Source organism: Plecotus auritus (genome assembly GCF_963455305.1).
Source record: "Plecotus auritus genome assembly, chromosome: 3".
NCBI lineage: Eukaryota > Metazoa > Chordata > Mammalia > Chiroptera > Vespertilionidae > Plecotus > Plecotus auritus.
Window position 1 is genome coordinate 26,090,493 of NC_137772.1, and position 23,770 is coordinate 26,114,262.

The 23,770-nt window shown below is 38.0% G+C and overlaps 1 protein-coding gene across 1 annotated transcript in view; it reads left to right on the top strand.

Annotated features, from left to right (window-relative positions):
* LOC308243474 (A disintegrin and metallopeptidase domain 3-like) overlaps nt 1–23,770 on the top strand; it is a gene marked incomplete at both ends in the record, with an annotated part of 133,817 nt that overhangs the window by 71,835 nt on the left and 38,212 nt on the right. The window contains 2 exons of the mRNA XM_080659019.1: nt 16,772–16,908; nt 19,120–19,306. Of these exons, the coding sequence (XP_080515145.1) occupies nt 16,772–16,908; nt 19,120–19,306 (324 nt within the window). The remainder of the gene's footprint in view (nt 1–16,771; nt 16,909–19,119; nt 19,307–23,770) is intronic.

Genomic DNA, 23,770 nt, shown 5'->3' on the forward strand with positions numbered 1-23,770 from the left:
ACCTCCCTATTCTGGAAATAGATGCTTGAAAGGACTTTTATCCATAAAGAGTCAAAGTCAATGCCAGGTTTGAAGACTTTTAAGAATAGAATAATAGTGTTGCTTAGGGCAATGTCATAAGCTACAAATGGAAATCCTTTGTAATCTGGCACAGTGAGAACCCCTGGTCTTTTAAGCAAATCAATGAGCACGTACTGCCTTGCCCTACAGAAGCAATAAGTCATGGATGACTCAGCTCCTCTTGCAGGGTGTCCTCCTGAATTGCTGTGCCAGCAAAATGGAGTACTGTTTGAAGAAAAACAACCTTTTGAGATTTTGGTGATTGTTGATAATGCTCCCAGACATGGTCTTTTAATTGGTGATCTTTATCTTAATGTTAAAGTGGTGTTTCTCCCTCCAAATACCACCTCTTTGATTCTTCCAATGGGTCACAGAATTATAGTAGATTTTAAGGCCTGTTATCTAAGGAAGTGCTTTGCCAAATTATAGCTGCAAGTGAAGGAGCCACTGAGAAGACACTGATGCCATTCTGGAATATTACAACATATATGATGGAATCAAGAACCTAGCTTGGGCTTGGGGTGATGTCATAAAGGAATGTATGTGTGACATTGGGAAGAAAACACTCAAGAGGTTCCTCCATGACTTGAAAGATTTTGCCAAGGAGGGAAGGTTGCAAAATGCAACAAGGCTTTGGTTGACATGGAAAACTTTAACCTGGGTGTGGATGAGAATGACATTGAGGAATTCCTAGAGATGGTTTCTGAGAATTTGGAGGAAGTACAGGAAAACATAAATGAAGAAGAGGTAAGAGAAAAGAATACTTCAGGAGAAGGAAAAGAAGAAAATCCCCCAGAAAAATATAGTGTTCAGGTTTTAGCAGAAGCTTTTACAGACATGAACAAGCTCATTAAAAAATTTGAAAACATGGTCCCCAACACCAATTAATAGAGAGGAATATTTATCAAATTTGTTGACCTACAATTTCCACAGTATTCTCTTATAATCTTTTCCAAAATGTTTGTGACATTAGTTGTAATGTCCTGACTTTCTTTCCTTATATGGAGCCTTACCTCTTCTTCTCTTGGTTACTCCAGCTAACAGTCTGCCAGTTTTCTTGACCATTTCAAAGAAGCAACATTTTGTTTTTGACTTTCTCTATTTTTTCATCTCTAGATTTTATATCTATTTATTTTCTTGGGTTCATTTTGTTCTTTTATTTTTAGTTCTTTTAGGTTTAATGTTATGTTTTTCACTTGAGATATTTCTTGTTTGCTTGTTTGTTTGTTTTTAAATATGGTTTCTAATTGATTTTAGAGAATGAAGAAGGGAGAAACTTCATTCAGCTGCCTCCTGAATGCTCCCCACCATGGATTTAAGCCTTCAATCCAGGCATGTGCCCTGACTGGGAATTGAAACAGTGACCCGTTGGTGAATGGGATTGCACTGAACCAACTGAGCCACACAGGCCAGGGTTCTTTGTTTTTTAATGTATGTGTTTATAGCTAAAAATTTTCCTCATAGCCTAGATTTTGGTGGATCCCATAAGTTTGGGTATGTTCTATTTTAATTTTCATTTTTCTGAAGGTATATTCTAATTTCCTTTTCACTTCTTTGGGTTCATTAATATTTAAGAGTATATTGTTGAAATCTCACAGTCATGTGAATTTTCAAAAATTTCTTCTCTCATTAATTAGTAGTTTCATTTCATTGGCATCAGAAAAGATACTTAGAATAATTTCAATATTTTCAAAGTTGTGAGACTTGTTTTGTAGCCTAACAGGTGGTCTGTACTGGAGAATGTTTATTTACTCTTGAAGAGAATGTGGTATATTGTGTTCTTATTGCATGGGATATTCCATATATATTTATATAGATAGTGCTAACAAGCAAATCTATGATGAAAAAATGACAAGAAAGCAACAAACCATCTTTCCTAAAACTATTGATAAAGACAAAATTGATTTCCAATTTAACTTTTAAGAATTTCTGTATTTTTCCAAGCATTCACTGGAAAAATAATATAGTGACTAAAACAATGTTTATTCTCAAAAAATTTTTAAATTATTTGGATTTCAAGCAGTAAGGTAATAAAAACACAAAAACAGCATTTATTTTTTATTTTTTTAAATTTCTTTATTGATTAAGGTATTACACATGTGTCCTTATTCCCCCATTACCCCCCACCTCCAATTTATGGCCCCAACCCCTGTTGTCTGTGTCCATTGATTAGGCTTACATGCATGCATATAAGTCCTTTGGTTGATCTCTATCCCTTACCCCCCACCCTCCCCTTCCTTCCCTGAGCTTTGACGTTCTGATTGATGTTTCTCTGTCTCTGGATCTATTTTTGTTCATCAGTTTATGTTGTTCATTATATTCCAAAAATGAGTGAGATCATGTGATATTTATCTTTCTCTGCCTGGCTTATTTCACTTAGCATAATGCTCTCCATCTCCATCCATGTTGTTGCAAATGGTAAGAACTCCTTCTTTTTTTACCGCAGTGTAGTATTCCATTGTGTAGATGTACCACGGTTTTTTAATCCACTTATCTGCTGATGGGCACTTAGGCTGTTTCAAATATTAGCTATGGTGAATTGTGCTGCTATGAACATAGGGGTGCATATATCCTTTCTGATTCGTGTTTCTAGTTTCTTGGGATATATTCTTAGAAGTGGGATCACTGGGTCAAATGGGAGTTCCATTTTTAGTTTTTTGAGGAAACTCCATACTGTTCACAGTGGCTGCGCCAGTCTGCATTCCTACCAGCAGTGCACGAGGGTTCCTTTTTCTCCACATCCTCGTCAGCACTTGTCATTTCTTGATTTGTTGATAATAGCCATTCTGACAGGTGTGAGATGGTACCTCATTGTCGTTTTGATTTGCATCTCTTGGATGAGTAGTGACTTTGAGCATGTTTTCATATGTCTCTTGGCCTTCCATCTGTCTTCTTTTGAAAAGTGTCTATTTAGATCATTGCCCATTTTTTGATTGGGTTGTTTATCTTCTTTTTGTTAAGCTGCATGAGTTCCCTGTAAATGTTGGAGATTAAACCCTTATTGTTGATATCATTGGCAAATATGTTCTCCCATGCAGTGGGCTTTCTTGTTGTTTTATTGATGGTTTCCTTTGCTGTGCAAAAGCTTTTTATTTTCATGTAGTTCCATTTGTTTATTTTCTCTTTAGTTTCCATTGCCCTGGGAGCAGTATCAGTGAAGAAATTGCTTTGGCATATGTCAGAGATTTTTCCGCCTGTGGATTCCTCTAGTATTTTTATGGTTTCTCCTCGTATGTTTAAGTCCTGGATCCATTTTGAGTTTATTTTTTGTGTATGGTGTAAGTTGATGGGCTAGTTTCATTTTTTTTGAATGTATCTGTCCAATTTTCCCATCACCATTTATTAAGGAGACTGTCTTGACTCCATTGTATGTTCATGCCTCCTTTGTCAAATATTAGTTGAGCGTAGTGTTTTGGGTCGATTTCTGGGTCCTCTATTCTATTCCATTGATCTATATGTCTGTTCTTGTGCCAGTAGCAGGCAGTTTTGAGAACAGTGGCTTTGTAATACAGCTAGAAATCTGGTATTGAGATCCCACCTACTTTTTTCTTCTTTCTCAAGATTGCTGTGGCTATTTGATGTCTTTTTTTATTCCAGATGAATTTTTGGAGAGTTCTTTCTAGGTCTGTTAAATATGCCATTGGTATTTTAATGAGGAGTGCATTGAATCTATAGATTGCTTTGGGTACTATGGACATTTTAATGATGTTGATTCTACCAATCCATGAACATGGTATGTTCTTCCATCTGTTTATGTCTTCCTCTATCTCTTTTATCAGTGTCCTGTAGTTTTCCGTGTATAGGTCTTTTACCTCCTTGGTTAAGTTTATTCTTAGGTATGTTAATTTTTTGGTGCGATGGTAAATGGGATTGCTTTTTTAGTCTCTCTTTCTGTAAGTTCACTAATGGTGTATAGAAATGCCATAGTTTCTTGGCATTAATTTTGTATCCTGCTAGATTGCCGAATTCACTTATTAAGTCTATTAGTTTTTTGATGGAGTCTTTCGGGTTTTTTATGTACAATATCATGTCATCTGCAAATAAGGACAGCTTTACTTCTTCTTTTCCAATTTGGATGCCTTTTATTTCTTCTTCTTGTCTAATTGCAATGGCTAATACTTGCAGTACTATGTCAAACAGGAGTGGTAAGAGTGGGCATCCCTGTCTTGTTCCTGTTCTTAGGGGAAATGCTTTTAATTTTTACCCATTGAGTATGATGTTAGCTGTGGGTTTATCATATATAGCTTTTATTATGTTGAGGTATGATCCTTCTATTTTCACCTTGTTGAGAGTTTTTATCAAGAAAGGATATTGGATTTTGTCAAATGCTTTTTCTGTATCAATTGATATGACTACGTGATTTTTATCTCTCAGTTTGTTTATGTGATGTATCACGTTTATTGATTTGCGGGTATTGTACCATCCTTGCATTCCTGGGATAAACCCTACTTGGTCATAGTGTATGATCTTTCTGATGTACTGCTGGATCCGATGCTAGAATTTTGTTGAGGATTTTGGCATCTATGATCATGAGGGATATTGGCCTGTAATTCTCTTTCATTGTGTTGTCTTTATCTGGTTTTGGTATTAGGGTGATGCTGGCTTCATAGAAGGAGCTTGGAAGTGTTCCTTCCTCTTGAATTTTTTGGAATAATCTGAGGAGGATAGGTTTTAGTTCTTCCTTTAATGTTTGGTAAAACTCCCCTGTGAAGCTATCTGGCCCCGGGATTTTGTTTGCTGGAAAACTTTTTGATGACTGCTTCAATTTCTTCCATAGTTATTGGCCTCTTAAGATGTTTAGATTCTTCCTGATTGGGTTTTGGAAGGTTATATTTTTCTAGGAATATGTCCATTTCCTCCAGGTTGTCCAGTTTGTTGGAATAGAGTTGTTCATAGTAATTTTTAACAATCCTTTGTATTTCGGTGGAGTCTGTTGTTATTTCACCTCTTGCATTTCTGATTTTTTTATTTGGGTCCTATCTCTTTGCTTCTTGGTGAGCCTGGCTAGAGGTTCATCAATCTTGTTTATCCTTTCAAAGAACCAGCTCTTGGTTTTGTTGATCTTTTGTTTTGTTTTTGTTTTTATTTAAATGTCATTTATCTCCACTCTGATCTTTATTATTTCCTTCCTTCTGCTTACACTAGGCTTTTCTTGTTGCTCTCTTTCTATCTCTTTGAGTTGTAGGGTTAGGTAATTTATTACCATTGTTTCTTGTTTTTTGCAGTAGACTTGTAGAGCTATGAACTTCCCTCTCAAGACTGCTTTCGCTGTGTCCCATAGAGTTTGGATTGTTGTGTTTTAATTGTCATTTGTTGCCATGATGTTTTTTATTTCTTCCTTGATTTATCTGGTAACCCAGTCATTGTTTAATAGCATGCTGTTTAGTTTCCATATGTTTGAGTTTTTTGGATTGTTTTTATTGTAGTTGATTTCCAGTTTTATTCCACTGTGATCTGAGAAGATGCTTGATATGATTTCTATCTTCTTGAATTTGAAGAGACTTTGCCTATGACCCAACATATGGTCTATCTTTGAAAATGACCCATGTGCACTTGAGAAGAATGTATATTCTGTGGCTTTGGGGTGAAATGTTCTGAAAATGTCAATTAATTGCATCTGGTCTAGTGAGTCATTTAGGATTGATGTTTCTTTGCTGATTTTTTGTTTAGAGGATTTGTCCAATGGTGATAGTGGGGTATTAAAGTCTCCTACTATGATTGTATCGCTGTCAATCTCTCCTTTGATATCCTCCAGGAGTTTTTTTTTTATGTATTTGGGTGCTCCTGTATTGGGTGCTTATATGTTTACCAGAGTTATTTCTTCTTGTTGGATTGCTCCCTTCAGTATTATGAAGTGACCTTCCTTATCTCTTGTTATGTCCTTCACTTTGAGATCTAATTTGTCAGATATAAGTATTGCTACCCCAGGTTTTTTTTTTTTTTCATTTCCATTCACCTGAAAAACCTTTTTCCATCCCTTCACCCTCTGTCTGTGTACGTCTTTTTTTCTGAGGTGGGTTTCTTGTAGACAGCAGATATATGGGTCGTGTTTTCTTATCCAATATGTTACCCTATGTCTTTTGATTGGGGCATTTAATCCATTTACATTTAAAGTTATTATTGATAGGTACTTATTTGTCGCCATTTTTATTCCTTACCCCTGTGTTTCTTCTTTGCTTACTATTTCTTTTTATTTACAGCAAACCGTTTAACATTTCCTGCATTGCTGGTTTGGTGGTAATAAATTCTCTTAGTTCTTTTTTGTCTGTGAAGCTCCTGATTTCACCTTCAATTTTGATTGATAACCTTGCTGTGTACAGTATTCTTGGATTCAGACCCTTCCTTTGCATGACTTTGTATATTTCATTGCATTCCCTTCTGGCCTTATGAGTTTCTGTTGAGAAATCAGTTGCTAGTCTGTTGGGGGTTCCTTTGTAGATAACTTTCTGTCTCACTCTGGCCGCTTTTAAGATTCTTACTTTGTCGTTGGTGTTTGCCAATTTAATTATAATGTGCCTTGGCGTCGGTCTTTTGGGGTTCATTTTGCTTGGGACTCTGTGAGTTTCTTGGATTTGTGTGGGTTTTTTCTTCCCTATATCAGGGAAGTTTTCTGTGATTATTTCTTCAAACAGGTTTTCTATTCCTTGCTCAGTTTCCTCTCCTTCTGGAACCCTTATTATGTGGATGTTGTTTTGTCTCATGTTGTCCCAAAGTTCCCTTAGGCTCTCCTCCTGTTTTTTAATTTTTTTTTTCTAGAAGCTTCTCTACTTGGGTATTTTTTCCTACCTTGTCTTCTTTCTCACCGATGCGGTCCTCTGCTTCTTCTAGTCTACTCTTGATGCTTTCTATTGTGTTCTTTATGGCAGCGATGTCATTTTTCATTTCTTCTTGGTTCTTCTTCATTTCCTCTTGGTTCTTACTCATATTGTCCAATTTGTCTTCCATTCTTTTCAGCCACCTTATGACCATTTATCTGAATTCTTTCTGTGGCAGGTTGCTTGCCTCCATTTCATTTACTTTCTTTTCTGGTGATGCCTGCTTTTCTTTCATATGTGGGCTATTACTTTTTCTCCCCATGGTCTCTCTTGTCCGGGTGTCTGGTTATGTAGTTCTCTCTCTCCTGCGTTGATTTAAAGGCACAGAATACAACACAACCAGGTATAACACACAAGTCACTGAACAGAAATGTATTCACGATATTAATAACCTCCAATAGAGGTGACCACCAGAGAAAGGCAAATTTGGGGATAGGAGAGAAAGAAGAAGAGAAAAAAAGAAGAAAAGAAAGGAGTGGCAAAATGAAATATGGAAAAGGAAAACAAAAGTAAGAGAGAAAAGAAAGAGAATAAGGAAGAAAAGGGGAACAAACTATATATATATGGGGAGAAAACTCCAATAGAACAGCCACTAATCCCAGCAAATGCCAGCAACAGGTACCTGGCGATGAATACAAACTACAAACAACAATTAATATTAAGTGAGGTGAGGAAAAACAGATGCAAAAAACAAACAAACAAAAACAAAGCAAATAAAAAAACAAAATAAAAAAAGAATAAGCAAAACAATCTCACAAACAAGCATAAAAAAGATATAATCAACATTTGAGCAAAAAACAACAAAAGGACAGAGAGAAAAACAATTTTTTGGATAGTGAAGACAGAGAAGAGAGAGGTGTGTATGAAGTCGGAGCAGGGGATTGGAAATTAGATATATAAGTAGGGTGAAATTTTAACAGGGGGTAAAAAGAAAGAATAGGGAGAATCTAAAGCAGGAAAAGGGTAAGAGAAACAGGACAACAAAAGGGCAAAAGTTAGGAAGAGAGTGATGGCATAAAGGTAGAGTTGAGATAGAGTAGAATGATGCTAAAGGAAAGATGAAAATAGAATGTAGAACACTAATCTCAAAGTCAAATAAAGAGAAAATAAAATGACACTTTTTTTAAAAAAAAGGTAAAATAGTAGTAGTAATGATACTGATTGAAAATAAAAATGTAATAATTAAAAAGGTAAAATCAAGTGAGGAAAAAAGAAAAATAATTACTTTCTTAAGTAAAAGATGAAAAATAAAAAAGTAAAAAATAAAAAATAAAATGTGCAGTAGTGAAGGTCATTCACTTCCTCTATTGTTCTGTTTGGCATGCCTGTTTCCCAGTCAGGACAGTATTGCAGTTCCCTGCATTCCACTGCTCCGCAGTGTTGTACGCCAGTCCTGATTTTTAAGCAGGCGGTGTGTCTTACTTGAAATCCTTTATCTGTGATTACACAAGAGTCAATTTGTGATTCAGCCCCTGGGTGGCAGTGTTTCTGGGTTGACCTCCGGGTCTATAGGTCCTCTCTAGCCTGTGCTTAGATCCTGTTTTCCCTGTGGCACTCAATACCGGTTTGTGGGAGTAGGCTGCCCCAGAGCTGGTTCTCTCTTTTTTTTTTTTTTTTTTTTTTTTTTTTTTTATTAGGTATTATATGTGTACATATCTTACCATTGCCCCCCCCCACCCCACTCCCATACATGCCTCACCCCCCAATGTTTTGCATCCGTTGGTTACTCTTATATACATGCATAAAAGTCCTTCAGTTGATCTCTTATTTCCCCCACCTCTCCCTAACATAACTGCTGTAATTTGACAGTCTGTTTGATGCTTTACTGCCTCTGTATCTATCTTTTTGTTCATCAGTTTATAATGTTTTTCATTATCCCCAAATGAGTGAGATCATGTGGTATTTTTCTTTCATTGACTGGCTTATTTCACTTAGCATAATGTTATCTAATTCCATCCAGGTGCCTACAAATGGTAGTAATTCCTTCTTTTTTATGGCAGCATAGTATTCCATTGTGTAGATGTACCATAGTTTTCTGATCCAGTCATCTGCTGACGGGCACTTAGGCTGTTTCCAAATCTTAGCTATGGTAAATTGTGCTGCTATGAACATAGGGGTGCATATATCCTTTCTGATTGGTGTTTCTAGTTTCTTAGGATATATTCCCAGGAGTGGGATTACTGGGTCAAATGGGAGTTCCATTTTCAGTTTTTTGAGGAAACTCCATACTGTTCTCCACAGTGGCTGCACCAGTCTGCATTCCCACAAGCAGTGCATGAGGGTTCCTTTTTCTCCGCATCCTCGCCAACACTTGTCGTTTGTTGATTTGTTGATGATAGCCATTCTGACAGGTGCAAGATGGTACCTCATTGTCGTTTTGATTTGCATCTCTCGGATAATTAGTGACTTTGAGCATGTTTTCATGTGTCTCTTGGCCCTCCTTCTGTCTTCTTTCGAAAAGATTCTATTTAGGTCTGTTGCCCATTTTTTTATTGGATCATTTATCTTCCTTTTATTAAGTTGTATAAGCTGCCTGTAGATGTTGGAGATTAAACCTTTATCAGTGATAACATTTGCAAATATGTTCTCCCATACAGTGGGGTTTCTTGTGGTTTTGTTGATGGTTTCTTTTGCTGTGAAAAAGCTTTTTATTTTGATGTAGTCCCATTTGTTTATTTTCTCTTTGGCTTCCATTGCCCTAGGGGCAGTATCAGTGAAAAAGTTCTTTTGGCATATGTCTGAGATTTTGCTGCCTGTGGATTCCTCCAGTATTTTTATGGTTTCCCGTCTTATATTTAAGTCCTGTACCCATTTTGAGTTTATTTTTGTGTATGGTGTAAGTTGGTGATCTAGTTTCATTTTTTTGCATGTATCTGTCCAATTTTCCCAACACCATTTATTAAAGAGACTGTCTTGACTCCATTGTATGCTCATGCCTCCTTTGTCAAATATTAAATGCGCATATTGGTTTGGGTCGATATCTGGATTCTCTATTCTGTTCCATTGATCTATATGTCTGTTCTTGTGCCAGTACCAGGCTGTTTTGAGGACAGTGGCTTTGTAATACAGCTTGAAATCTGGTATTGAGATCCCTCCTACTTTATTCTTCTTTCTCAGGATTGCTGTGGCTATTCGGGGTCTTTTTTTATTCCAGATGAATTTTTGGAGAGTTCTTTCTAGGTCTGTGAAATACGCCGTTGGTATTTTAATGGGGAGTGCATTGAATCTATAGATTGCTTTGGGTAGTATGGACATTTTAATGATGTTGATTCTACCAATCCATGAACATGGTATGTTCTTCCATCTGTTTACATCTTCCTCTATCTCTTTTTTCAGTGTCCTGTAGTTTTCTGCATATAGGTCTTTTACCTCCTTGGTTAGGTTTATTCCTAAGTATCTTAATTTTTTTGGTGCGATGGAAAATGGGATTGCTTTTTTAGTCTCTCTTCTTGTAAGTTCACTCTTGGTGTATAGAAATGTCATAGATTTCTTGGTGTTAATTTTGTGTCATGCTACATTGCCGAATTCATTTATTAAGTCTGTTAGTTTTTTGATGGAGTCTTTCGGGTTTTTTATGTACAATATCATGTCATCTGCAAATAAGGACAGCTTTACTTCTTCTTTTCCAATTTGGATGCCTTTTATTTCTTCTTCTTGTCTAATTGCAGTGGCTAATACTTCCAGTACTATGTCAAACAGGAGTGGTGAGAGTGGGCATCCTGTCTTGTTCCTGTTCTTAGGGGAAATGGTTTTAGTTTTTGCCCATTGAGTATGATGTTAGCTGTGGGTTTATCATATATAGCTTTTATTATGTTGAGGTATGATCTTTCTATTCCCACCTTGTTGAGAGTTTTTATCAAGAAAGGGTGTTGGATTTTGTCAAATGCTTTTTCTGCATCAATTGATATGACTATGTGATTTTTATCTCTCAATTTGTTTATGTGATGTATCACATTTATTGATTTGCGGATATTGAACCATCCTTGCATTCCTGGGATAAACCCTACTTGATCATGGTGTATGATCTTTCTGATGTACTGCTGGATCCGATGCTAGAATTTTGTTGAGGATTTTGGCATCTACATTCATGAGGGATATTGGCCTGTAATTCTCCTTCATTGTGTTGTCTTTATCTGGTTTTGGTATTAGGGTGATGCTGGCTTCATAGAAGGAGCTTGGAAGTGTTCCTTCCTCTTGAATTTTTTGGAATAATCTGAGGAGGATAGGTTTTAGTTCTTCCTTGAATGTTTGGTAGAACTCTCCTGTGAAGCCGTCTGGCCCCGGGCTTTTGTTTGCCGGAAGCTCTTTGATGACTGCTTCAATTTCTTCCATAGTTACTGGCATGTTGAGCTGTTTAGATTCTTCCTGATTGAGTTTTGGAAGGTTATATTTTTCTAGGAATATGTCCATTTCCTCCAGGTTGTCCAGTTTGTTGGAATAGAGTTGTTCGTAGTATTTTTTAACAATCCTTTGTATTTCGGCGGGATCTGTTGTTATTTCACCTCTTTCATTTCTGATCTTGTTTATTTGGGTCCTATCTCTTTGCTTCTTGGTGAGCCTGGCTAGAGGTTCATCAATCTTGTTTATCCTTTTAAAGAACCAGCTGTTGGTTTTGTTGATCTTTTGTATTGTTTCTTTGGTCTCTATGTCGTTTATCTGTGCTCTGATCTTTATTATTTCCTTCCTTCTGCTTACACTGGGCTTTACTTGTTGCTCTTTTTCTAACTCTTTGAGGTGTTGGGTTAGGTAATTTATTACCCCTGTTTCTTGTTTTTTGCAGTAGGCTTGTAGAGCTATGAACTTCCCTCTCAAGACTGCTTTCGCTGTGTCCCATAGATTTTGGATTGTAGTGTTTTCATTGTCATTTGTTGTCATGATGTTTTTTTTTCTTCTTTGATCTCTCTGGTAACCCAGTCATGGTTTAATAGCATGTTGTTTAGTCTCCATGTGTTTGATTTCTTTGGGTTGTTTTTATTGTAGTCAATTTCCAGTTTTATGCCACTGTGGTCTGAGAAGATGCTTGATATGATTTCTATCTTCTTGAATTTGAAGAGACTTTGCCTATGTCCCAACATATGGTCTGTCTTTGAAAATGACCCATGTGCACTTGAGAAGAATGTATATTCTGTGGCTTTGGGGTGAAATGTTCTGAGGATGTCAATTAATTCCATCTGGTCTAGGGAGTCATTTTGGATTGATTTTTCTTTGCTGATGTTTTGTTTAGAGGATTTGTCCAATGGTGATAGTGGGGTATTAAAGTCTCCTACTATGATTGTATTGCTGTCAATCTCTCCCTTGATATCCTCCAGGAGTTTTTTTATGTATTTGGGTACTCCTGTATTGGGTGCATATATGTTTACCAGAGTTATTTCTTCTTGTTGGATTGCTCCCTTTAGTATTAAGAAATGGCCTTCCTTATCTCTTGTTATGTCCTTCAGTTTGAGATCTATTTTGTCAGAAATAAGTATTGCTAGCCCAGCTTTTTTTTCAGTTCCATTTGCCTGGAAAACCTTTTTCCATCCCTTCACCCTCAGTCTGTGTGCGTCTTTTTTTCTGAGATGGGTTTCTTGTAGACAGCAGATATATGGGTCGTGTTTTCTTATCCAATCCGTTACCCTATGTCTTTTGATTGGGGCATTTAATCCATTTACATTTAAAGTTATTATTGATAGGTACTTATTTGTCGCCATTCCTATTCTTTACCCCTGTGTTACTTTTTCACTTACTGTTTCTTTCTTTCTTTTTTCTTTTTTTTTTTTTTTTACAGCAGACCCTTTAGCATTTCTTGCATTGCTGGTTTGGTGGTAATAAATTCCCTTAGTCCTTTTTTGTCTGTGAAGCTCCTGATTTCACCTTCAATTTTGATTGACAGCCTTGCTGGGTACAGTATTCTTGGATTCAGACCCTTCCTTTGCATGACTTTGTATATTTCATTCCATTCCCTTCTGGCCTGATGAGTTTCTGTTGAGAAATCTGTTGCTAGTCTGATGGGGGTTCCTTTGTATGTAACTCTCTGTCTCTCTCTTGCTGCTTTTAAGATTCTTATTTTGTTGTTGGTGTTTGCCAATTTAATTATAATGTGCCTTGGCGTCGGTCTTTTGGGGTTCATTTTGCTTGGGACTCTGTGAGCTTCTTGGATTTGTGTGGGTTTTTTCTTCCCTATATCAGGGAAATTTTCTGTGATTATTTCTTCAAACAGGTTTTCTATTCCTTGCTCAGCTTCCTTTCCTTCTGGAACCCCTATTTTGCGGATGTTGTTTTGTTTTGTGTTGTCCCAAAGTTCCCTTAGACTCTCCTCCTGCCTTTTAATTTTTTTTTCTAGAAGTTGCTCTACTTGGGTATTTTTTTCCATCTTGTCTTCTAGCTCACTGATGCGGTCCTCTGCTTCTTCTAGTCTACTCTTGATGCTTTCTATTGTGTTCTTTATGGTAGCGATGTCATTTTTCATTTCTTCTTGGTTCTTCTTCATTTCCTCTTGGTTCTTGCTCATATTGTCGAATTTGTCTTCCATTCTTTTCAGCCACCTTATGACCATTTCTCTGAATTCTTTTTCTGGAAGGTTGCTTGCCTCCATTTCGTTTACTTCCTTTTCTGGTGATGCCTGCTTTTCTTTCATATGCGGACTGCTTCTTTGTCTCCCCATGGTCTCTCTTCTCTGGGTGTCTGGTTATGTAGTTCTCTCTCTCCTGGGTTGATTTAAAGGCATAAACTACAGCACTACCAGGTACAACTCACAAGGCACTGAACAGGAATGTATTCACGATATTAATAACCTCCAATATAGGTGACCACCAGAGAAAGGCAAATTAGGTGATAGGAGAGAAAGAAGAAGAGGAAAAAAGAAAGAAAGAAAGAAAAAAAGAAAAAAGGAGTGTGAAAATGAAATTGGGAAAAGGGAAAGTAAAGAAAAAAAAAAGTAAGAGAGACAAGAAAGTGACTAAGAGAGAAAGGGGAACAGACTATATATATTGGGGATAAAACTCCAATAGAACAATCACTAATCCCAGCAAATGCCAGCAACAAGTGCCTGGGGATTAGTACAAACTACAACACCAACTAATATGGAGTGAGGCAAGGGAAAGCTGAAGCAGAAAACAAACAAAAAAATAAACAAAAGAAGAATTAGCAGAACAATCTCACAAAAAAGCATAAAAATTCGATATAATCTACATTCAAGCAAACAACAACAAAAGGACAGAGAGAAGGACAAGTTTGTGGATAGCTCAGACAGGGAAGGGAGAGGTGTATGTGGACTTGGAGCAGGGGATTGGAGATTAGATATGTAAGTAGGGTGAAATTTTAACAAGGGGTAAACAGAAAGAATAGGGAAAATGTAAAGCAGTAAAAGGGTAAGATAAACAGGACACTGAAAAGGGGGAGGTTAGGAAGAGAGTGATGGCCTAAAGGTAGAGTTGAGATAGAGTAAAACGATGCTAAAGGAAAGATAAAAAAAGAATGTAGAACCCTAATCCCAAAATAAAATGAAGAGAAAATAAAATGACACTTAAAAAAAAAAAAAGATAAAATAGCAGTAGTAATAATACGGATTGAAAATAAAAATGTAATAATTAAAAAGGTAAAATCAAGTGATGAAAAAAGAAAAAAAAGTTTCTTGATTAAAAGATGCAAAAAATGAAAATTAAAAAAAAAATAAAAAAAATAAAAAAATAAAAGGTAAAAATAAGATGTGAAGTAGTGAAGGTCATTCACTTCCTCTGTTTTTCTGTTTGGCACGCCTGTTTCTCAGTCCAGACAGTATTGCAGTTCCCTGCGATCCACTGCTCTTCAGTGTTGCAAGCCAGTCCTGATTTTAAGCAGGCAGTGTGTCTTAATTTCTCGTATTCCTTTATTTTTGATTACACAAGAGTCAATTTGTTATTCAGCCCCTGGGTGGCAGTGTTTCTGGATTGACTTCCGGGTCTATCTATGGCCTCTCTAGGCAGTGTTAGAGCCTTCTTTCCCTGTGGCACTCACTACCGGTTTGTGGGAGTGGGCTGCCTCAGAGCTGACTCTCCGATGGTCACTCCCTGCTCCGATCCCCAGGTTCCAGAAAAACAACTTTCCCCTGCAGTCTCCCAGGGTGTCCCCAACTGGGTGATCCTATGTATTGGGCTTAGTAATCAGAAGCAAGAATTTCAAGAGGAAAAAGCCCAGTTGTGCAAACTCCGGGACTGTGCGTAAGCCCAGGCACCCAGGGAACGCAGGGGCTGCGCGTAAGTCTGGACTGCCTGAAATTCTTAGGGTGTCCCTGCACGTCAGATCAAAATGGGTTGCTTTTTAGAGAGCCCTTCTCTTAGCAGCTCTGAGGACCCCTTTCCACAATCACAGATCACGCCAGCCCCTACAGCCACTGATTTTTCTAGGCACAGACTTCCCTGGTCCTCCAGCTCCCGCAAAACGCGCGTTCCTCTCTCCCGCCGGGACCAGAGACCTCACCTTATCCCAGGCGAAATCTGACCTTTCCGTGGTGGAGTGTAGAGCTCCTCTGAACCCGTGTGTTTGTGCCAATTGGGGAGCGTTGTTCTGGGGCTCGCAGTCGTTCCTTGGGTGCCGCAGTTGTGGATTCTCAGGCTTCCGATAAGCTCCACTTTCCGGATCAAGATGGCGCAGACTCCGCGTCCAAGCCCACAGCTCCGGGAGGGGACCCAGCCGCAGTTGGTGCTGCCAGGTCAGGGGAACCCCGTTTAGCAGTCCCCCACCTCCTTCTGGAATTCAGCTGTCTCCCAACCAGCCAACAAACACTCCTTGTGCGACCCTCAGCTGTTCTTTCTTTCTGCTCCGGGACAAGGCTCGGAACACGTCTGTCTATTCCGCGGCCATTATTCCCTCCTCCCCAGAGCTGGTTCTCTGATGGTCACTCCCTGCTCTGATCCCCAGGTTCCAGAAAAACAACTTTCCCCTGCAGTCTCCTAGGGTGTCCCCAACTGGGTGATCCTATGTATTGGGCTCAGTAATCAGAAGCAAGGATTCAAAGAGGAGAAAGTGCAAGTGTGCGAACTCCGGGTCTGCGCATAAACCTGCGCAATCCCCTTTTCCCCCTTGTGTCCAAGCAGCCGGCACACTCCCAAAATTTTTAGGCTGTCTTTCTGCATCAGATCAAAATGGGTTGCTTTTTAGCAATCCCCTCTGTTAGCAGCTCTGAGGACCTCCTTCCACATTCACGGATCACACCAGCCCCAACAGCCACGGATTTTTCTAGGCTCAGACTTCCCCTGGTCCTCCAGCTTCCTCAGTGCGCACGTTTCTCTGTCCTGCTGGGACCAGAGACCTCACCTTATCCCAGGCGAAATCTGACCTTTCCATGGTGGAGTGTAGAGCTCCTCTGAATCCGTGTGTTTGTGCTAATTGGGGACTGGTGCTCTGGGGTTCACAGCTGTTCAGTGGGTGCTGCAGTTGTAGATTTTCAGGCTTCAGATAACATCCACTTTCCCCTTCAAGATGGCACGGTCTCCGCGTCTGAGCCGGTGGTTCCAGGAGGGAACTCAGCAGCAGTGAGGGCTGCCGGGTCAGGGGACCCCCGTCCAGCAGTCCCCAACCTTTTCCTGGAGTATAGCTGTCCCTCAACTCACCAACAAACACTCCCCGTGTGACCCTCAGCTGTTCTTTCTATCTGCTCCGGGACAAGGCTCAGGACACGTCTGTTTATTCCACCGCCATTTTCCCACCAAAAACAGCATTAATTTTATCTCCTTCTTGTCAATGCCATTTGGACTAAAAATACCATTTCTTAAAAAAATAAAACACACCACAATTTATTAATTTTTTTCATGCTATATTCTTAAATTTGTGTTTGCATTTAGGTAGTATGCCTACAAATTATTAATTGAAATGATCAAAAGGATGGAGAAATAACTTAAGCAATACTGTGTTTTTTTGTTTTTTTGTTTTGTATTTAGTATCCAAAGAGGATATCTTTAGAGGCATTTTCAGTTGTTATGGCACAGCTGATTGGAGTTAATCTGGGATTAAGATATGATGACATCTATAATTGTTTCTGTCCAGGAACTGCATGCATTATGAATCCTCATGCAATGTAAGTTGTTGTTTCTATAAACTCTATGTAGTTTTTGGTGAAATGTTTGAAGTAGTCTTTGATGTATAATTGCTTGCAATATAACTTATGAGTAAAAAGATTTTTATTAAATAGATATATTGTTATTTAAAGATTATTAAATACAACTAGGAATTGATATTATAGAAAATGTGCTTAATATTTTTATATTCAATGTGACAGTCCACAGAGAAAGTATTTGTTGTTAGTGACTTTCTGGGGCTTGCTATAGTCTTGAAGTGAAATTTATTTATTCATTTTGAAAATGTAATGAACAGTGACTGAGTTGCAGGGTTGTGTGCTTGCCTTACCAATGGTTAACAAGGTAAGTAAGTCCTAAATATCTTATATTAGTGCATTAGGGACAAGAAAGAAAAAAGTGGCCATAGAATAAACAAAATATAAACATCTTACGATAGGTGCCCAGAAGGAGGTAAATAGGGAATACATGGGGAGAGGAAACTTTCTAATACTAGTAATGTGGCCTAGGAAATAGTTCTGTAGGGACTTGAAGAGAAGGAATGAATCTATTCACCTAAAGAACTTATTGAATACCATTCAGGGAGGGCAGGCGAGTGATACTTGGATGGCAACAAGCTTGAGAAACTCAACAGACTGTTATGAGGAAATTGAGGTGGTAAGGGGATAACAATGAAAACCAAGAGACATAGCTTGGACTATAAGGACATATATACAAGGAAAATAAAGTAAAGCGCAAGGAGGCCAAAGAACACTGAGTCAGGGGAAGAAGTCCAGGAGTAACTAACATAGGGTCTGTAGGAAAGAGCCTGATCGTGTAATCATGATGTAAGAGGTGGGATTTTATGATCAATGTAGCAAACCACATTTTAAATTGATTTATACAGTACGTCTAATAAAAATTATCTTAAAATGAATGCGTAATACATCAGAGGGAAAATATTATAATAACATTGGAGAGATGATTCTCATAATTACAGCAATTTATTAAGATTGAGAGAAATGGAAATGGCAAGAATTATTTGTAGATTATTGGATATCACAACTTAACAGATAGTGAAAAAGGCAAATGTTTTAGGAAAGGAGAAATTGGGAAATCTTGAGGCAGTTTTAAATGCTATATTGGGGGCTCTAAGTCATTTATTAGAGTTAAGTGCACAGTTATATAATCAGGATCTCTGAGGGCAAGGGATCTAGAGTGTGTGAGCCATCTGCGTATTGATGGGAATTAAAACCATGACCAGTTCATTTAGAAAGAAGTTGAAACTAGTGAAAGAAGTGCCCTAAGATGTAACTTTGTGGGCTTGTCATAGAAAGGAAGACAGTACTAGAATTAGAGAGGATGGCTCCATACCTGGGGAGGACTATGTTTTAAGAAAAGGGAGAAGATGAAGTCAGATGGTAATTTAGTCTCCCCAAGTCTCTGACAAAATAAAGAGGGAAACAAGCAAAAAAGCAAAAGCATATTCTACATTTCCCAAACTGAAACACACCAAAGATACCAACAGGTGGGTTCAATTCACTGACAAAATATGACCCACATGAAGTAAGTGCAGGAGGAAGTAAAATTAACAAAGTGATGTCACTCATTTGTGTAATATAATGAACAACATAAACTGATGAACAAAAACAGATCCAGAGACTGAGAAGCATCCATCAGAACCTCAAACCTCAGAGGGAAGGCAGTGGAGGGTGCGGGGGGGAGGGGGGGGGGAGAGATCAACCAAAGGACTTGTATGCATGCATATAAGACTAACCAATGGACACAGACACTAGGGAGGGTGAGGACAGGAGCAGTGGGGCAAGGTGGGGGAATGGGGGGATAAAGACACATATGTAATACCTTAATCAATACAGAATTAAAATAAATTAACAGTGTGGGACCTCTAAAAATCTCACAGACCTGAGATCTCAGAAATCATTGACTCATCTACTTAAATAGAACTTTTGTGTGTCAATCACTGTTGTGTTTTAATATATTCTAACTCATGTCACTTTAACTTCCTCTACTTGCTAGAATTCCATTATATTAGATTATAATATAAATGAACTCATTTCTTACCTTTTCTATGACTTGTATTAAAAAATCAAAGCACTCTCCCCTCCTTGTTTTTCACTGACTGAAGTTGTACAGAATTAATAGTGCTATATTGAAGAGTGTGACTTTGTTAGTGATTTTACTCCATTTATCTGAAGAATGTAATTTAATTTTAGACGTTCCCATGGTGTAAAGTTGTTTAGCAGTTGCAGCGTGGATGAATTTAAACGTGTAGTGTCACAGCCTGAATTTGAATGTCTTCAGAGTCAAACCATTTCAAAAGTGGTGGTCCAAGGAAGAGAATCAACATGTGGCAATCAAATTGCGGAACCGGGAGAGCAATGTGATTGTGGCACTCCAGAGGTTAGTGTCAATCATTAATGGCATAGCTAAAGACTTGATTTTCTGCTTATCAGATAGTGCTATAAATAGAGATGTGATACACAAGGGAAGGGCTTTTTGTCAAATGTTGCACCATTTCATCAACTATCTAAGACATGGAGATATTGGGCATGTGAGAATGGACTCTTCCTGAATTTGAAACATTTGAAGAATTTAAGTATGGTGTAAGTGTAGCATGGATTCAATACAATTTTGTTCATTGTGCAACCATTAGTAGCAACACTCACCTTTCTGTTTCATAAAACTAGCACTCTCAATAATATAGTCACCTAAATCATCTCCTGATTTTTTCCCAAGTGAGTACTGGTTCATGAAGTTATACAATGTGTGTTGTTTACCTCCTCATCTCTTAATTTCAGTCCTTTCATCTGGGGAACTTCACCTATTTTAACTTGGTTGAACAGAATTGAATAAATCATAATGCATCATTAATTATTGTTATATTTATTTCTTGCTATCTTTTTTCAATTGTGCTTGGTAAGATAATTAATCAGTGAATTTTGTTGTGACTGTCTTCATGTACTTAGCCATAGTGATGTTGTGAATGATATAGATTTTCCTAGAAAATATGAAGCTCTCTAATTATTAGTGAAAAATTCCTTATAAATTGTTTGCATTACATTTGTAAGTGAATGACTCAAAATCTCTGTATTTTTATTAATTTTTATTGTCTGACCTCTCAGCACTTGAGAAATTATATTGATACCTCCAATGATACAGTTGTATTTGCCTACTTCTCACTAGAATTTACTTCATTCATTCTTTATATTTTGAAGCTGTTTTATATGGTGCAAACTTTTTACAATAGTTATACCTCCCTAGATATTAACTTTGTACCATCAAATAGTGAATCATCTTATCTCTAATGCTGTTTTCTGTTTTAAAGTCTGATATATCTACCTCTATCTCCATTACTGTCTCTGTCTATGTCTCTGTCTCTCTGTCTCTGTCTCTATCAATATGCACACACCAGCTTCCTTTCATTTAGCATGTCCCCAATATTTCTCTATTATCATTTGTTTTTTCTACACTATTACCTTCAATATCTACATTGTTTTCACTTATTATTTAATCTGTATTTGATTTATAAGATTATCACCTTACACATTATTGTGATTAGTATTTTTATTATGTTTTCATCTTTACCATGCTTATTTAACGTTTAACCATATCTGGGATACCTTCTCCAAAATAACAGTGTTTATGACTCAACTAGTTTATATACAATGTTTGTTAATATTTCATTTCTGTCACCTTACACTTTATAGTAAAAAGTACATTGAAACATGGTTGCTTTATTTTACCTACCATTCCTTTAGTTTTTTTTAGTTTTTTTATTTTATTTTTTTTAAATTTAATAAATCTTTATTGTTCAGATTATTACAATTGTTCCTCTTTTTCCCCCCATAGCTCCCCTCTACCCGGTTCCACCCCCCCCCCACTGTCCTCATCCATAGGTGTACGATTTTTGTCTAGTCTCTTCCCACACCCCCCACACCCCTTTCCCCCTGAGAATTGTCAGTCCACTCCCTTTCTATGCCCCTGATTCTATTATATTCACCAGTTTATTCTGTTCATCAGATTTTTTTATTCACTTGATATTTTTTTAAATAAATCTTTATTCAGATTATTACAATTGTTTCTCCTTTTTCCCCCCATAGCTCCCCTCTACCCGGTTCCCACCCCACCCTCTGCCCTTAACTCCCCGCCATTGTCCTCATCCATAGGTGTATGATTTTTGTCCAGTCTCTTCCTGAACCCCCCCATACCCCTTTCCCCCTGAGAATTATCAGTCCACTCCCTTTCTATGCCCCTGATTCTATTATATTCACCAGTTTATTCTGTTCCTCAGGTTTTTAATTCACTTGATTTTTAGGTTCACTTGTTGATAGATATGAATTTGTTGTTCATAATTTTTATCTTTACTTTTTTCTTCTTCCTCTTCTTTAAGAATACCTTTTAGCATTTCATATAATTCTGGTTTGGTGGTGATGAACTCCTTTAGCTTTTTCTTATCTGTGAAGCTCTTTATCTGCCCTTCAATTCTGAATGATAGCTTTGCTGGGTAGAGTAATCTTGGTTGTAGGTTCTTGCTATTCATCACTTTGAAAATTTCTTGCCACTCCCATCTGGCCTGCATAGTTTCTGTTGAGAAATCAGCTGACAATCGTATGGGTGCTCCCTTGTAGGTAATTAACTGTTTTTCTCTTGCTGCTTTTAATATTCTCTCTTTGTCTTTTGCTCTTGGCATTTTAATTATGATGTGTCTTGGTGTGGTCCTCTTTGGATTCCTTTTGTGTGGGGTTCTCTGTGCTTCCTGGACTTGTAAGTCTATTTCTTTCACCTGGTGGGGGAAGTTTTCAGTCATTATTTCTTCAAATAGGTTTTCAATATCTTGCTCTCTCTCTTCTTCTGGCACCGCCATAATTCTGATGTTTGTATGCTTGATGTTGTTCCAGAGGCTCCTTACACTATCTTCATATTTTTGGATTCTTTTTTCTTTTTTCTTTTTGCTTTGCTGGTTGAGTGTTTTTTGCTTCTTTGTATTTCAAATCTTTGACTTGATTCTTGCGATCCTCTAATCTGCTGTTAGATCTCTGTATAATATTTTTTATTTCAGTCAGTGTATGCTTAATTTCTAGTTGGTCCTTTTTCATATCCTCAAGAGTCTCGCTAAATTTATCGGCCTTTTCTAGGAAATTCTTGAAAAATCTTATAACTGTGGTTTTGAACTCTGTATCCAGTCGTTTGCTTTCCTCCATTTCTTTCATTTGTGATCTGTTTCTTTGTCTTTGCATTTTGGTTGCTTCCCTGAGTTGATAGAGTGGCTTTGTGTGCTAGGTGTCCTATAGGGCCCAGTGGCTCAGCTTCCCCAGTTACCTGAGGTGGACACTATTAGTGCACCCCTTTGTGGGCTGTGTGCACAGTCTTGTTGTAGTTAAGCCTTGATTGTTGTTGGTATCACTGGGAGGAATTGATCTCCAGGCCAACTGGCTGTGAGGATCAGCAGTGTCTATGCTGGGAGAACTTCTGTGCTGGAGACACCCTTATGGGAGAAGACTTGCAAAAGCCTCTGTGCTCAGCTTGAATGGGGTGGGGTCTCAGGTTGGAGCAGACAGCATTGGTTTCCCATCAGCCCTGCCCTAATAGGCCTCTGTGTCTCAGTGTCCCTTGGTAATCTCTGCAAGCACCTCTGAGAGAAAGCTGCCCTCGAGTTCCGCCCGCTGCCAGATAGTCCAGTTTCTCCCCAAATGAGTCTGGGTCCCCAGAGTCTTGCCCAGAACTGGAGTTCAGTGCAGTCAGGAGCTTTTGTCTCCCTCCCGCTTGAGAAAGCCAGCTGAGTCCTCAGTTGCCTGCCCTTTCCACGCGCGTGTCTCAGTACCTCAGTACCTCTGCCTACCGCAGTTCCTCTGAGTCTCAGTGTACTTTTCTCTTTCTTGACAGTCCAGTTTCACCCTGTATGAGTCTGGTTCCCCAGAATCTTGCCCGGAACTGGAGTTCAGCGAAGTTGGGAGCTTTTGTCTCCCTCCCACTTGAGAAAGCCATCCGCGCACTCAGTTGCCAGTCCTCTCCGCGTGTGCTTCTCAGTACCTCTGCCTCCTGCAGCCCCTCTGAGTCTCAGTGTGCTTTTCTCTTTCCTTCTATTTGTAGAATTTCCACTCAGCCAGCCTTCCTGTGGTTCTGGATGATGTCCGTTTTGTCTTTTAGTTGTAGTTTTGAAATTGTTGTGAGAGGCAGCAGTTTAGGTGTTTACTTATGCCACCATCTTGGTTTCCCCTTAATTTTTTTATATATGTCAAAGATGCCTTCTAAATTATTTCCTTAAACTACATTTTAGGACAACAGTCCTCTTGAAAAGCAGTCCTCTACCTATGATTGTTTAACAATAAATATTTTTCATTCTCATCATTTCCTTGTGATATATAACACAGATGAAGGATATATATGAAATATGGATGGAGAGTGTAATGAATTATAAGCACCTGAATAATTTACACTTAGGCCAAAACAAATTTTCTGATGCCAAAGAAGTTCTTTGTGTGTCCTCTCTCAATAACATGCCTCTTCCCTCAGAACATCATATAGAATTTGATGATAATTGTATCATTACTTTGCTGTTCATCATAGTTTTACATCCTACTTTTTGCATCTTTATGCAATGTGTTTTTTTTTTGACTGTTTACTACCTCTATACAATTTACAATCATATGGTTTATATCATTTAGTAAATTGGTCTTTCACCCAATATTGTACTTGTCATGTTTATCAGTTTCCTTAATGTAGATATAATCCACTTGTTTTCATTGTTCTTAGTAGTAATTTTATGAATATTATAATGTATCCTTTCTATGTCCATGAAAACGTAAATTTATTTCACTCCTTGACTATTAAGATTCATGCAGTTATGACTATTTTTGCACATCC